We start from the raw sequence: 16,446 nt of genomic DNA, 5'->3' as shown, positions 1-16,446 counted from the left end.
ACAATCAGTAATTCCATCCACTTGGTCAATTCATTTGCCTGGTGTCGTATATTGTAAAGCTACTAAGAGACGATTAGGGTGGGATGCTTTGATGGTCAGTGTGGACTTGTTGGGCTGAAGCGTTTTTCTCTACACTGCAGGGATTCTACAAGGAGTTCAGTGCATTTTGAATGGATCTAGTGTAGTTAGATAGGATTAGTTGAAATCACACAATCCAAAATCATTTCAAAAATGGTAAAAAGAGCATTTAATAACAGTGACCCTCTGAACTCCACTGCAAAATCTGACAAACAGAAATTCAAACTAATTTATTAACATGTGTAAGTTTTCATATGCTTAAACTTATCAAAGACATTATGTGTTAATATATATGCAGTCAGAAATGTTATACTTCTTCATATTTCATTTTTCTGCTTTTGATTTCTTGTGCATAACAAATTGGGAATGTGAACAAAAGCAAAGTTGCTGGAAAAACTCAGCAGGTCTGGCAGCATCTGTGAAGAAAAAAAAAATCTGAGTTAACGTTTTGGGTCCTGTGATCCTTCTTCAGAACAGGTCAGGACCCTTCTTCAGAAATGGCTAATATTTGAAAAAAAAAGACTTTCTAAACTCAGAAATTTTGCAAAGCTATTGCATCATTCACAGTCAAATTATCAAGTGATGGTCATTACTTCCAGCTAATTAACTGCTTGATTATTATTCTACATGCTCAGCAATGCGCTCTTTTCCTTTGTTGCCACTAATTAAATTTCACTTAAATCAGAAACTTCAAGACTGTGTGTTTTGAAGAAGGATCCCGACCCAAAATGTCACCTTTCCTGCTCCTCTGATGCGGCCTGGCCTGCTGTGTTCCTCCAGCTCCACACTGTGTTATCTCTGACTCCAGCATCGGCAGCTCTTACTATCTCTCACTGCTGGGCTCTTGATGCTTCTGACAGGTTAGGGTGCTTAGGCTGGGACGGGAGCTCAGCAGTTAGTGCTGCTATCTCACAGTACCATAGAACTGGGTTCAATTCTACCCTTGGGCAACTGTCCGGGTGGAGTTTGCACGTTCTGCATTGGTTTCCTCCCACAGTCTAAAGATGTGATGCTTATGTGGATTGGCCATTCTAAATTGCCCACAGGGTCCAGCAATATGCAGTCTAGATGGATTAGCCATAGGAAATGCAGGAATATAGGCTGAGTCTGGGTGGGATACTATTCAAAGAGCTGGTGCAACTTGATGTGTTGAATGGCCTGCTTCTTCGCTGTAGGGATTCTATGACAGATGAAAACTGGAAAACACACAAGTGCATACCATTGACCATTTATTAACTAAGTACACTATTTACAGAGACATGGTTCAGCAGGAGTCCATAAGAGCCTTCATCCATAGGGTCCCAACTGTATGTGACCTGACATCCCTGATAATGCCCTCTATCTATTTATATCATAGCTATTAACCCATTGAATTGCATTTACTTTTTTGTTAATGTCCTATGAAACATTTGCAATTATATCACAGAAGCAAAAGTCAGTTGTTATCTTTTTTGGCAATAAAGGGTGAAATGGCTATTTTCATGACTTACAAATTCTTGACACAAGACAAAACACACTGTCTTGAAGTTTCTGATTTAAGTGAAATTTAATTAGTGGGAACAAAGGAAAAGAGCCAATTACTGAGCACGTAGAATAATAATCAAGCAGCTAATTAACCGGAAGTAATGACCGTCAATTGATAATTTGACTGTGAATGGTGCAATAGCTTTGCAAAAGTTTTGAGTTTAGGAAGTCAATCTTTTTAAAAAATTTAGCCAACTTTCCGAAGGGAACAATTTCAACCCATAGTATTATTGAAGGGCATCAGAACAAGACGGAAATTGGAAATCTGCGATCTTAGAAAATGATCTGAAGGGGTGGAAGTCTCCTTGCCTTACTTCTTTAACTAATATGCTCCTTTGTCCTTGAGGAAATAAGGATCTTTGGGAATGGGGAGTAGTTAGTTTAAATATAGCTAGGGTTACATGATAGGTTCCCAGAGCTAGCTCAATTCCCTTATCGAGCTGCAAAATAATTTCTCAGGGCACAATGTACTTGCACAGAGAAATGTTTGCAGTTGTATCGTACGTAAGGTGGCACAGTAAACAGTCCCAGAATTATTCAGGTCACGTTATGTATGTAAATAAAAAATAAAGTATCCTACAGTGGAATTTCAAAGCATTAAATCACCTTATCTCAAGTGACATAGCTCTTATCCTTAAAGGCAAAACTCACACAGAATATAACAATGAGTTGGCTCCACAACGGAAGCCACTCACTACATAGTGAGGGATTGGTGCATTTTGTCAGGATGCTCCCAATGACTGGGGAGTCCAGAACCAAGGCAACAGTCTATGGGATAATAAAATGTGAGGCTGGATGAACACAGCAGGCCAAGCAGCATCTCAGGAGCACAAAAGCTGACGTTTCGGGCCTAGACCCTTCATCAGAGAGGGGGATGGGGGGAGGGAACTGGAATAAATAGGGAGAGAGGGGGAGGCGGACCAAAGATGGAGAGTAAAGAAGATAGGTGGAGAGGGTGTAGGTGGGGAGGTAGGGAGGGGATAGGTCAGTCCAGGGAAGACGGACAGGTCAAGGAGGTGGGATGAGGTTAGTAGGTAGCTGGGGGTGCGGCTTGGGGTGGGAGGAAGGGATGGGTGAGAGGAAGAACCGGTTAGGGAGGCAGAGACAGGTTGGACTGGTTTTGGGATGCAGTGGGTGGGGGGGAAGAGCTGGGCTGGTTGTGTGGTGCAGTGGGGGGAGGGGATGAACTGGGCTGGTTGAGGGATGCAGTGGGGGAAGGGGAGATTTTGAAACTGGTGAAGTCCACATTGATACCATATGGCTGCAGGGTTCCCAGGCGGAATATGAGTTGCTGTTCCTGCAACCTTCGGGTGGCATCATTGTGGCAGTGCAGGAGGCCCATGATGGGCATGTCATCAAGAGAATGGGAGGGGGAGTGGAAATGGTTTGCGACTGGGAGGTGCAGTTGTTTGTTGCGAACTGAGCGGAGGTGTTCTGCAAAGCGGTCCCCAAGCCTCCGCTTGGTTTCCCCAATGTAGAGAAAGCCGCACCGGGTACAGTGGATGCAGTATACCACATTGGCAGATGTGCAGGTGAACCTCTGCTTAATGTGGAATGTCATCTTGGGGCCTGGGATGGGGGTGAGGGAGGAGGTGTGGGGACAAGTGTAGCATTTCCTGCGGTTGCAGGGGAAGGTGCCGGGTGTGGTGGGGTTGGAGGGCAGTGTGGAGCGAACAAGGGAGTCACGGAGAGAGTGGTCTCTCCGGAAAGCAGACAGGGGTGGGGATGGAAAAATGTCTTGGGTGGTGGGGTCGGATCGTAAATGGCGGAAGTGTCGGAGGATAATGCGTTGTATCCGGAGGTTGGTAGGGTGGTGTGTGAGAACGAGGGGGATCCTCTTTGGGCGGTTGTGGCAGGGGCGGGGTGTGAGGGATGTGTTGCGGGAAATGCGGGAGACGCGGTCAAGGGCGTTCTCGACCACTGTGGGGGGCAAGTTGCGGTCCTTGAAGAACTTGGACATCTGGGATGTGTGGGAGTGGAATGCCTCATCGTGGGAGCAGATGCGGTGGAGGCAGAGGAATTGGGAATAGGGGATGGAATTTTTGCAGGAGGGTGGGTGGGAGGAGGTGTATTCTAGGTAGCTGTGGGAGTCGGTGGGCTTGAAATGGACATCAGTTACAAGCTGGTTGCCTGAGATGGAGACTGAGAGGTCCAGGAAGGTGAGGGATGTGCTGCAGATGGCCCAGGTGAACTGAAGGTTGGGGTGGAAGGTGTTGGTGAAGTGGGTGAACTGTTCGAGCTCCTCTGGGGAGCAAGAGGCGGCGCCGATACAGTCATCAATGTATCGGAGGAAGAGGTGGGGTTTGGGGCCTGTGTAGGTGCAGAGGAGGGACTGTTACACGTAACCTACAAAGAGGCAGGCATAGCTGGGGCCCATGCGGGTGCCCATGGCCACCCGCTTTGTCTGTAGGAAGTGGGAGGAATCGAAAGAGAAGTTGTTGAGGGTGAGGACGAGTTCGGCTAGACGGATGAAGGTGTCGGTGGAGGGGGACCGGTCGGGCCTGCGGGACAGGAAGAAGCGGAGGGCTTTGAGGCCATCTGCATGCGGAATGCAGGTGTATAGGGACTGGACGTCCATGGTGAAAATGAGGTGTTGGGGGCCAGAGAATTGGAAGTTCTGGAGGAGGTGGAGGGCGTGGGTGGTGTCACGGATGTAGGTAGGGAGTTCCTGGACCAAAGGGGAGAAAATGGAGTCCAGATAGGTGGAGATGAGTTCGGTGGGGCAGGAACAGGCTGAGACAATGGGTTGACCAGGGCAGGCAGGTTTGTGGATTTTGGGAAGGAGGTAGAAACGGGCCGTGCGGGGTTGGGGAACAATGAGGTTGGAGGCTGTGGGTGGGAGGTCCCCTGAGGTGATGAGGTCATGAATGGTGTTGGAGATGATGGTTTGGTGCTCGGGGGGGGGGGGTTCATGATCGAGGGGGCGGTAGGAGGTGGTGTCGGAGAGTTGGCGTTTGGCCTCAGTGATGTAGAGGTCAGTGCGTCATACTACCACTGCGCCACCCTTGTCTGCGGGTTTGATGGTGAGGTTGGGGTTGGAGCGGAGGGAGCGGAGGGCTGCCCGTTCTGCGGGGGAGAGGTTGGAGTGGGTGAGAGGGGTGGAGAGGTTGAAGCGGTTAATGTCTCGACGGCAGTTGGCGATGAAGAGGTCGAGGGAAGGTAGGAGGCCTGGGTGTGGTGTCCAGGAGGAGGACTTGTGTTGGAAGCGGGCGAAGGGGTCAGTGGAGGGAGGGTTAGGTTCCCGGTTGAAGAAGTCAGCGTGGAGGCGAAGGCGGCAGAAAAACTGTTCTATGTCCAACCATGACTGATATTCATTGATGTGTGGCTGTAGGGGGACAAAGGTGAGCCCCTTACAGAGGACTGACCGTTCGTCCTCAGTCAGTGAGAGATCTGGGGAATGGTGACCAACAGTGAGTCTTCTCATGACGCGGGGACAGATTGTCTTGCATACTGAGAGCTGCTGGCCAATCAGGGGCAGGCATGATCGTGCTCAGCAGTGCCATGGGTAAAATCATAGATGTTTTGCCCAGCGTCACAGAATGGTTCAGAACACAGGTACGTACTGTCAGTGAGGAGTGAGGGGTATTGCAATGCTGATGTCATTCGGAATAGGATTCAGGGAAATTTGGCAGGAAGGCCAAGGGTTTGTTTCCAAGCAGTCACCCTATCTTCTTATGTCTAGTTCCTCGATCAATCACACAATGCTTTTGATCAAGACAAAGCCGCACCCCGCAACCAACCGAGGTGTCATATTTCATATAGATCAATGGCAATAAACCAGTGGTGGCAAAATGTGGTCCCATGAGAGTCTAAAACGGGGAAAGGGTGGGAGGGGTGACCATGAGTTCTCCTGTCCAGAAGGAACTCTGGTGGAAGTGAGAAGAGTTGGGTTTCAGGTAGGCCATCACCTTACCTTGTGCAATGCCCTTCCCTCTTCCAAGCTGATTACTAGAGACGGCCTGTAGAATGGTTACCGTGCAGAAAGGAGATATGTGGCCAACTGAATCTGTGCTATCTCTCTGCAATTTAGCTAGTTCCCCTCCGCAGCTCTCTGAGCTGAAAATTTCTTGTTCCTCAATTTCGCATCATTTTTTTTCAACCTGCGATTGAGTCTGTCTCCTACAGCTTTCCTGTATTGCATTTCAGACTATCTTAGATTTCCATCAGCTTGCCTTTAGCTGTTTTGCAAGTCAACTTAAATCCATGTCAGAGATAATGGGAACTGCAGATGCTGGAGAATTCCAAGATAATAAAATGTGAGGCTGGATGAACACAGCAGGCCAAGCAGCATCTCAGGAGCACAAAAGCTGACGTTTTGGGCCTAGACCCTTCATCAGAGAGGGGGATGGGGTGAGGTTTCTGGAATAAATAGGGACAGAGGGGGAGGCGGACCGAAGATGGAGAGTAAAGAAGATAGGTGGAGAGAGTGTAGGTGGGGAGGTAGGGAGGGGATAGGTCAGTCCAGGGAAGACGGACAGGTCAAGGAGGTGGGATGAGGTTAGTAGGTAGCTGGGGGTGCGGCTTGGGGTGGGAGGAAGGGATGGGTGAGAGGAAGAACCGGTTAGGGAGGCAGAGACAGGTTGGACTGGTTTTGGGATGCAGTGGGTGGGGGGGAAGAGCTGGGCTGGTTGTGTGGTGCAGTGGGGGGAGGGGACGAACTGGGCTGGTTTAGGGATGCAGTAGGGGAAGGGGAGATTTTGAAACTGGTGAAGTCCACATTGATACCATATGGCTGCAGGGTTCCCAGGCGGAATATGAGTTGCTGTTCCTGCAACCTTTGGGTGGCCTCATTGTGGCAGTGCAGGAGGCCCATGATGGACATGTCATCTAGAGAATGGGAGGGGGAGTGGAAATGGTTTGCGACTGGGAGGTGCAGTTGTTTGTTGCGAACTGAGCGGAGGCTTGGGGACCGCTTTGCAGAACACCTCTGCTCACCTATCCCCTCCCTACCTCCCCACCTATACTCTCTCCACCTATCTTCTTTACTCTCCATCTTCGGTCCGCCTCCCCCTCTGTCCCTATTTATTCCAGAAACCTCACCCCATCCCCCTCTCTGATGAAGGGTCTAGGCCCAAAACGTCAGCTTTTGTGCTCCTGAGATGCTGCTGGGCCTGCTGTGTTCATCCAGCCTCACATTTTATTATCTTTAAATCCATGTCCCCTGGTTTTTTACTCTTCTGCTAATGGGAGCAGTTTCTCTCTATTTCTGACTCAGTTCTTCATGATTTTGAACACCTCTCAAAACTCCTCTTGACCTTCACTTACTGTTCATGTCTGTATAATAGTGTACGTGAGGACAAATACCTTACTCACAGAAAGATGTTCATGAACTCATTCTGTCCTTTATTTCTCCCCTTTGTTTTACAGAAAATTTGTTGGTTTGCAAGGCACGTTGAAAGAGAACCTCTCATCATACCATGAACCGTCATTCTACATATTCGAAACAAACACATTTGCAACATCTCAGTTCAGAGAGTTAAACTGAAATTGACACACCAGCGCAGCGCTCACAGATATTTAGCTAAGGCACAATCTGTAAACTGGACTTTAAAGACGCTACGGTGCTATTCAAAGAAAACCAACACAGGTTCTTCCCAGTGACTTGCTTAATATTCGTCCAATAACAAAACTCCCTAAAATAATTGATTTGCCCATTATCTTGCTGCTGTGTGCAGAATCTTGCTAGGTGTGAACTGACTGCTGCATATCCTATTTTACAATCATGGCCACACGTCAAAACCTACTTCACTGACTGTACTTTTTGCTGCATTCAATCTTTTGTAAAAGTCTATGGCATTCCCTTTTCTCTTTACAGTCTTTTCTGTCCAAGTAAATTCTCCTTTGCAGAATAAAAAGTTAAACTTAATGCTGAATGAGATGAGTAAAAATTTAATTTTCAAAGGATGAGTCATTTGTCACTCAGAGATAGCAAGAACTGCAGATGATGGAGTCAGAGACAGCACAGTGTGGAGCTGCAGGAACAGAGCAGGTCAGGCAGCATCAGAGGAACAGGAAAGTTAATGTTTCGGGTCGGGACCCTTCTTCAGCCTGACCTGAAACATCATTTGTCACTGTCTGTTTTCTTTTCTCATTCACTTAACGTGCTTACTCAAAAATGGTGTACAATCAGGCACTGATCATCCTCCACAATACACCATTATCACAAGTCAGAAGCATGATATTGGTTTTAAAGTGCCCTGGAATATCTTGAGGTTGTGAAACATATTTATCTCAACATACATTTTTTTTCACAAAGCAAAGTAATGAAGCTAATAAAATGTGAGGCTGGATGAACACAGCAGGCCAAGCAGCATCTCAGGAGCACAAAAGCTGACATTTCGGGCACTGCGAAGCCTCTTCCAGGGATGCCTAACCTGAAGAAGTTACCCTCCTCCCTCCGGACCCTCTCTGATGAAGGGTCTAGGCCCGAAACGTCAGCTTTTGTGCTCCTGAGATGCTGCTTGGCCTGCTGTGTTCATCCAGCCTCACATTTTATTATCTTGGAATCTCCAGCATCTGCAGTTCCCATTATCTCTGAAAGTAATGAAGCTATTCTGTTCAATATTTATTTCTCAATCAGCGTTTTAAAAAAAACAGATAATCTGGTCATTATAGCATCAATGTTATTCTGAACCTTTTTATTCCTTTATTTTTCTCATTTATTAATATGATTTTGCATTTTTGAATTTCTGTAACGTGGACTTTTTATTTATTTTTTATTTTTTCCATACAGTTTGAATTCAAGAATCTGTGCTGAGATATTTGTGTTTCTAAGATGGCACCAGAAGTAGCAACTTGTAAACTTTTCACAGTACTCATGTAAATATGTGTGACAGCCAAGCTAATTCAATTCCATTCAATTCAGAAACGTTATGGGATCTTTTGAGGTGTAAATGTTTAATCATGAATTGTATTCTACTTTACAACAATGACTCAGTTTCAAGAGTACTCAATTAACAGTAAAGTGATTTGGAACATCTTGATGTTGTGAATAAAAGTAGATGAATGGAAATGTTTCTCTTTGACTGGAATTCAAAAGTACTTCCATTGGGCTGGTTGTGTGATGCAGTGGGGGGAGGGGAACAACTGGGCTGGTTTTGGGGATGCAGTGGGGGAAGGGGAGATTTTGAAGCTGGTGAAGTCCACATTGATACCAAGATAATAAAATGTGAGGCTGGATGAACACAGCAGGCCAAGCAGCATCTCAGGAGCACAAAAGCTGACGTTTCGGGCCTAGACCTTTCATCAGAGAGGGGGATGGGGAGAGGGAACTGGAATAAATAGGGAGAGAGGGGGAGGCGGACCGAAGATGGAGAGTAAAGAAGATAGGTGGAGAGAGTATAGGTGGGGAGGTAGGGAGGGGATAGGTCAGTCCAGGGAAGATGGACAGGTCAAGGAGGTGGGATGAGGTTAGTACGTAGATGGGGGTGCGGCTTGGGGTGGGAGGAAGGGATGGGTGAGAGGAAGAACAGGTTAGGGAGGCAGAGACAGGTTGGACTGGTTTTGGGATGCAGTGGGTGGGGGGGAAGCGCTGGGCTGGTTGTGTGGTGCAGTGGGGGGAGGGGACGAACTGGGCTGGTTTAGGAATGCAGTAGGGGAAGGGGAGATTTTGAAACTGGTGAAGTCCACATTGATACCATATGGCTGCAGGGTGGACAATGTCATCTAGAGAATGGGAGGGGGAGTGGAAATGGTTTGCGACTGGGAGGTGCAGTTGCTTGGCCTGCTGTGTTCATCCAGCCTCACATTTTATTATCTTGGAATTCTCCAGCATCTGCAGTTCCCATTATCTCCACATTGATACCATTGGGCTGCAGGGTTCCCAAGTGGAATATGAGTTTCTGTTCCTGCAACCTTCGGGTGGCATCATTGTGGCACTGCAGGAGGCCCAGGATGGACATGTCATCTAAAGGGTCCAGACCCGAAACGTCAGCTTTCCTGCTTCTCTGATGCTGCTTGGCCTGCTGTGTTCCTCCAGCTCTGCACATTGTTATCTCCATGATCTGTGACCTGACTTGGGTTAGCATGAGACAATGAAATGTTCTATATGTTTGCCTCAGGTACAAATGCAAGTTGCCAATGCCGTTATTTTTCTCTCTGTCAGTAATGACAGATTCTGAGATGTTTCCAAAGCTTTTCTTTGTGAGGTACATTGTGAGATACCTATCTGCTTACAGATCTTTCTGCACATGAGCAGAATGAATGTGCAAAGCCTTGTGCGGTGATTTAAAAAATATTAAATTGGAATATTGTTATGCATATAACCAAGTTCAAGCACAGAATTGAAAATCTGACTTCTAGTTCCAACAGCTTGCAGTTTGTATCATTACATTTGAAACATTGTAAGATGTCAATCTTTCCACTGTTGAGTGTCCAATGGAGGCTTGTATTTGTTTTTGAAATGCACAATGACCATGGAGTTTCTGCACCAACGAGCCATTTCCACGTACTTACGTTCAGCCTTTGCTTCTCGGTGCGAGTTGAGACGTGCATCTCCACATGGGGGTGTGCTTACGTATAGATGGAAGAGGATGCTATCTTTCAGCTTGTAGCCTCCCTCCTTCTGACAAGCAAAAATTGACCGTTCCCAATCATCTGGCTGTTTACTTTTGAAAACAGAAAGAGATTAGATCAGTACATTAATTTAATGAATTCTCTATTAGCAAACTTCACTCAGTCCTCAGAGAGCAGGAGTTATCTAAATTATTTCACTTCCAGTTGTGTAATAATATTTGTACAGTTCGGACATGAAGCCAATATATGAACCATGTGTGATTTGCAGAGTAGGTATAATTGCACTTATCCCTAGTATGCACTTTTTAAAAATAAGCCATTCAGTATTTTCTCTGAGCGTTTAACCCTTTAATTGCTACAAATCCTTTCTCCAGACAAGAAATGCAATGCCATTTTTCAGAGGCATAAACCAAAATATTAGGAAAGTGACAGAGCAGAGGATTGGATTTCATGAATTCGATTTTGAAAAAGGATGGTGTTAACAATATAATTTTTGTATTTTGTTTACCTATACCAATGTGTTTTCATGAAGCAATTCAGACTAATTCAACTAGTATGCCCTTGATAACACAGAAGACGAGGATTGTTCAAAAGGGCGACATGTTGTTGAAATTTTTTGTCCACAGCACAAACGAAAGAACGTCAAGATCTAATGCAAATCATCTGCTGTTAGATTCTGCATTTGGACAGTGCTTGCTGAATAATCCTGGGGCATGCTCATAGGTAAATCGACAACCAACTTAAGTTTTAATTGTCCAAAATTCTCTTAATCTGTGAATGGTCCTATTAAATCAGAAGATACTTTGTGTAATTTGTTTATTCTAAAGGAAGGGAGACAGAAGGGAAGAAAATACAAGCCAATTAACTTAACATGATTTCATAAAAGAGAAACCCCTACGTTTGGCTGATCTATTGGAGTTCTTTGAAGAAATAACACGTGCTGTAGATGATGGAAAACCAGTGAATATACTCTTAGATTTTCAGAAGACATTTGATGAGGTGCCAATTGTGAAAGATTATTGCAGAAGGTAAAAGGTTATGGTGTTGGGGCGTAGCATAATGGCATTGATTGAAGATTGGCTTGCTTCCAGGAAACACAGAGCAGGTGTAAATGAGAAACAAAACCAGAAGTTGCTGGAAAAGGTCAGCAGGTCTGGCAGCATCTGTGAAGAGAAAATCAGAGATAATGTTTTGGATCTGGTGACCCTTCTACAGAAGGTGTAAGTGACATTTTTTCAGACTGACAAGGTATACCAAGCAGTGTGTCATGAGATCAGTTTAAATGTTTTTACAACTTTTACAAATAACTTAAATGAATATGGTTGCCAAATTTGCTGACAACACTGAGATAAATAGGGAAGTCAGTTGTGAAGAGGACACAAGTAAGTTACATAAAGCTATTGATAGTCACCTTTCCCACACCCCTCCCCCATCCAATCCTCCATCCTACTCCCCAGCCCATTAACCTCCCACCCTCCTTGCTGTCCCTCAACTACCTTCCCCCCACCATAGTGCGTCCAACTCCAACCAATCACTTCCTATCACCCTTCCCCCCTCCCCGCCTTCAGCCTTCTCGACGTCCCCCCAAAACCCCACCCATGAGCCTTGCTGGATGTTCACCATTCTCACAGACCTCAAACTCTCTGAGGCCAAATGTCTGTCCTCAGTAAAGGCCTCATGTCCGTGCGCCTCTGCTCCCACCTTGAGTTCCATGCCCACCATGACATGGAATTCTTCTTCTACTGTCTCCTCCTCCATGCCGCCTTCTTCGATAAAGATTCCCAACCACCCTCCGTGGGCCCCTTCTCCCACCACCAACCTTCATCTTCCTCTTGGACACCACTGCCAGCCTCTGACCCACCCTGGACCTCTTTATTGCTAACTGCAACATCAACTACCTCAATTTCTCCAGTCCCCTCACCCACTCCAACCTTTCCCCCTCTGAATGTGCAGCACTCCGCTCTCTCCGCATCAATCCATGTTTCACTGTCAAACCCACTGACAAAGGTCAGGCGGCAGTAATCTGAAGGATGGACCTCTATATCACAGAGACCGAACGCCAACTCTCCGACACCACTTCCTACCTGCCCCATGGCCATGAGCCCCCTACCATGGCCCATCAAGCCACTGTCTTCCACACTGCCCACGACCTCATTGCTTCTGGTGGCTTCCCTTCCACTGCCTCCAGCCTTATAGTCCCCCAGCCCCACACTGCACGGTTCTACCTACTCCCCGTGATCCACAAGCCCAGCTACCCAGGCCGACCCATTGTCTCCTCATGCTCTTGACCCAGCAAACTCATCTCTTCCCACCTCAACCATATCCTCTCCCCTACATCCAGGGCACTTTACACCCTCCACCTCTTTGGAAACTTCCAGTTCCCTGGCCCCCAATGCTTCATCTTTACTACGAACGTTCAATCCCTATACACGTCCATACCCCATAGGAACAACCTACAGGCCCTTCGCTTTTTCCCTCTCCAGCAGACTCATCCAGTATCTCCCCACCACCACCACCAATGCCCTCCTCTGCCTCGTTAAAATAGTTCTTACCCACAACAGTTTTTCCTTCAATTCTTCCCACATTCCCCAAATCCAGGGGGTTGCCAAGGGTACTCGCATGGGCCCCAACTACGCCTGCCTGTTTGTTGGTTATGTCGAACGGTCCCTCTTCTGTACATACACCGGTACTTTTCCCAATTCTTCCTCCATTACATTGATGACTGTATCAATGCTGCATCCTGCACCCAAGCTGAACTGGAGCATTTCATCAATATTGCTAACAACTTCCACCCTGTCCTCAACTTCACTTGGTCTAAATCGGACACCTCCCTCCTATTTCTTCACCTCTCCATTTCTGCCAATTGCTAATGTACCAACATTTACCATAAGCCCACAGACTCCAATAGCTACCTTGACTACACCTCCTCCCACCCTGAATCCTGTAAAAACTGTATTCCGTTTTCCCAATTCGTCCATCTCTGACGAGATACATTCTACTCCCAAGCATCCCAGATGTCTACCTTATTCAAACAATGCCATTACCCCCACTCTGTCATCCCAACAGCCCTCCACCACGACTCCTTCATTCCCCACTCCACAGCTCTTAACCATTGCCACCCTCCAAACACAATAAAGATAGTGTCCCCTTTGTCCTCGCATTCCAGCCCCTCTCCTAGCCTCCGCCTCCAACATATCATTCTCAAACGCTTCTGCCAACTCCAGGTAGATCCCGCCTCCTGGAACATTTCCATTCCCCACCCCTCTCTGCCTTCAGCAAGGACCATTCCCCTCACCATTCCTTAGTTCATGCCACATTCCCCACCAACCACTCCAACCCGCCCAGTACCTTCCCCATAACTGTAAAAGATACAACACCTGCCCACACGCCACCTCCCTCACCTCCATTCAAGGCCCTCAACAGCCTTTCCAAGTGAGACAGAGTTTCACTTGCATCTCCTCCAACCTAGTCTACTGCATCTGGTGCTCCCAATGTGGTCTCCTCTATGTTGGTGCAACCAAACATAGACAAGGTGACAGTTTAACTAAGCATCTTCACCTTGGCCCATAAAGGCCAAACTGACCTCCTGGATATCAGTCATCTCAATTCCCTTTCTCACTCCTCCTCCGAAATGTCTGTCCTCGGCCTCCTGTGGTGCTGCACAGATTCGGATTGCAAATTTGAAGATCAACACCTTATCTTCCCCCGGGCACCCTACAGCCTGGAGGACTCAATGTTCAGTTCTCTAATTTCAATAAGCCTTCCCACCCGGCTTCCCTTCCAGCCCCACCTCATCCCTTCCATTCCACTTTCTGACCTCCCTTCCAGTCACCAACCAGATTCATCCCTCCAATCGCCCAGCTAGGTAATACCTATTATCAGTGTCCACACCACACCTCCACTCTGCCTCCACCCTGCCCCAGATGTCTTTGTCTTTGTCTGCAGCTTCCCCTACTCCCACATCCAGTTCTGCAGAACAGTAATAGCCAAAGTGCTGACTACTCCTTTCCTCCAGATGCTGCCTGGCTTGCTGTGTTCTTCCAGCCTCCTGTTTGTCTAGCTTGAATTCCAGCACCTGCAGTGTTTTTGCCTCTGTTGATAGTTTAAATGAGTCGGCAAATTTAAATGTGCACGCAAAGATGTGATAAATCAAACATAATCACCTGAACCAGAGGGGTACCGATATCCTGGGTGGGGGGGGGGGGGTCAGAAATTTGCTAAGGCTATTCAGATGGGTTTAAACTAATTCAGCAGGGGGATGGGAACCAAAATCGTAGTTTGACTGTAGAAAAGGTTGAGAGTAGGGAGGTCCAAAATAAAGTTTCAGGGACGCAAGGTGGCACCAGCAAGCAAGGAGTTGGTTTGAAGTGTGTCTACTTCAATGCCAGGAGCGTCCGGAATAAGGTGGGTGAACTTGCAGCATGGGTTAGTACCTGGGACTTCGATGTTGTGGCCATTTCGGAGACATGGATAGGACAGGGATGGGAATGGTTGTTGCAGGGTCCGGGATTTAGATGTTTTAGTAAGAACAGAGAAGATGGTAAAAGGGGCGGAGGTGTGGCATTGTTGGTCAAGGACAGTATTACAGTTGCAGAAAGGATTTTTCGGGACTCGTCAACTGAGGTAGTATGGGCTGAGGTTAGAAACAGGAAAGGAGAGGTCACCCTGTTGGGAGTTTTCTATAGGCCTCCGAATAGTTCCAGAGATGTAGAGGAAAGGATAGCAAAGATGATTCTCGATAGGAGTGAGAGAGACAGGGTAGTTGTCATGGGGGACTTCAACTTTCCAAATATTGACTGGGAACACTATAGTTCGAGTACTATAGATGGGTCGTTTTTTGTCCAGTGTGTGCAGGAGGGTTTCCTGATACAGTATGCAGATAGGCCATCAAGGGGCGAAGCCACATTAGATTTGGTACTGGGTAATGAGCCCGGCCAGGTGTTAGATTTGGAAGTAGGTGAGCACTTTGGTGATAGCGATCACAATTCTGTTATTTTTACTTTAGTGATGGAAAGGGATAGGTGTATACCACTGGGCAAGAATTATAGCTGGGTAAAGGCAATTACGATGAGATTAGGCAAGATTTAGGGAGCGTAGGATGGGGAAGGAAACTGCAGGGGATGGGCACATTAGAAATGTGGAGCTTTTTCAAGGAAAAGCTCCTGTATGTCCTAGATAAATATGTACCTGTCAGGCAGGGAGGAAGCTGTAGAGCGCGGGAGCCGTGGTTTACGAAGGAGGTAGAATCTCTGGTCAAGAGGAAGAAGAAGGCTTATGTTAGGATGAGATGTGAAGGCTCAGTTAGGGCACTTGAGGGCTACACGGTAGCCAGGAAAGACCTAAAGAGAGAGCTCAGAAGAGCCAGGAGGAGACATGAGAATTTGTTGGCGGATAGGATCAGGGTAAACCCTAAGGTTTTCTGTAGGTATTTAAGGAATAAAAGAAGACAAAAGTAAGATTAGGGCCAATCAAGGATAGTCGTGGTAAGTTGTGTGTGGTGTCAGAGGAGATAGGGGAAGCACTAAATGAGTATTTTTCAACAGTATTCACTCTAGAAAACGACAATGTTGTCGAGGAGAATACTGAGATACAGGCTACTAGACTAGGTGGGATTGAGGTTCACAAGGAAGAGGTATTAGAAATCCTACAGAGGGTGAAGATAGATAAGTCCCCTGGGCCGGATGGGATTTATCCTAGGATCCTCTGGGAAGCCAGGAAGGAGATTGCTGAGCCTTTGGCATTGATCTTTAACTCGTCATTGTCTACAGGATTAGTGCCAGATGACTGGAGGATAGCAAATGTGATTCCCCTGTTCAAGAAGGGGAGTAGAGACAACCCTGGTAATTACAGACCAGTGAGCCTTATCTCAGTTGTTGGTAAAGTGTTGGAAAAGGTTATAAGGGATAGGGTTTATAATCATCTAGAAAAGAATAAGGATGTGGAAGCTTTGGAAAGGGTGCAGAGGAGATTTACTGGGATGTTGCTTGGTATGGAGGGAAAGTCTTACAAGGAAAGGCTGAGAGACTTGAGGCTGTTTTCATTAGAGAGAAGAAGGTTGAGAGGTGACTTAATTGAAACATATGAAATAATCAGAGGGTTAGATCGGGTGGATAAGGAGAGCCTTTTTCCTCGGATGGTGATGGCGAGCACGAGGGGGCATAGCTATAAGTTGAGGGGTGAAAGATATCGGACAGATGTCAGAGATAGTTTCTTTACTCAGAGCGTAGTAAGGGAATGGAACACTTTGCCTGCAACGGTTGTAGATTCGCCCACTTTGGGTACATTTAAGTCGTCATTGGATGAGCATATGGACGTACATGGAACAGTGTA

The 16,446-nt window shown here is 46.7% G+C and overlaps 1 protein-coding gene across 2 annotated transcripts in view; it reads right to left on the bottom strand.

Moving 5' to 3' along the window:
* adarb2 (adenosine deaminase RNA specific B2 (inactive)) overlaps positions 1-16,446 on the bottom strand; it is a 723,544-nt gene that overhangs the window by 85,731 nt on the left and 621,367 nt on the right. For both annotated transcript variants that reach the window (XM_048523584.2, XM_048523576.2), the window contains one exon: positions 10,057-10,208. In XM_048523584.2, the coding sequence (XP_048379541.1) occupies positions 10,057-10,208 (152 nt within the window). The remainder of the gene's footprint in view (positions 1-10,056; positions 10,209-16,446) is intronic.

The sequence above is a fragment of the Stegostoma tigrinum genome, chromosome 2 (genome assembly GCF_030684315.1).
Source record: "Stegostoma tigrinum isolate sSteTig4 chromosome 2, sSteTig4.hap1, whole genome shotgun sequence".
Classification (NCBI taxonomy): domain Eukaryota; kingdom Metazoa; phylum Chordata; class Chondrichthyes; order Orectolobiformes; family Stegostomatidae; genus Stegostoma; species Stegostoma tigrinum.
The sequence above is the reverse complement of the archived record's forward strand: the minus strand, read 5'-3'. Positions and strand labels throughout refer to the sequence as shown.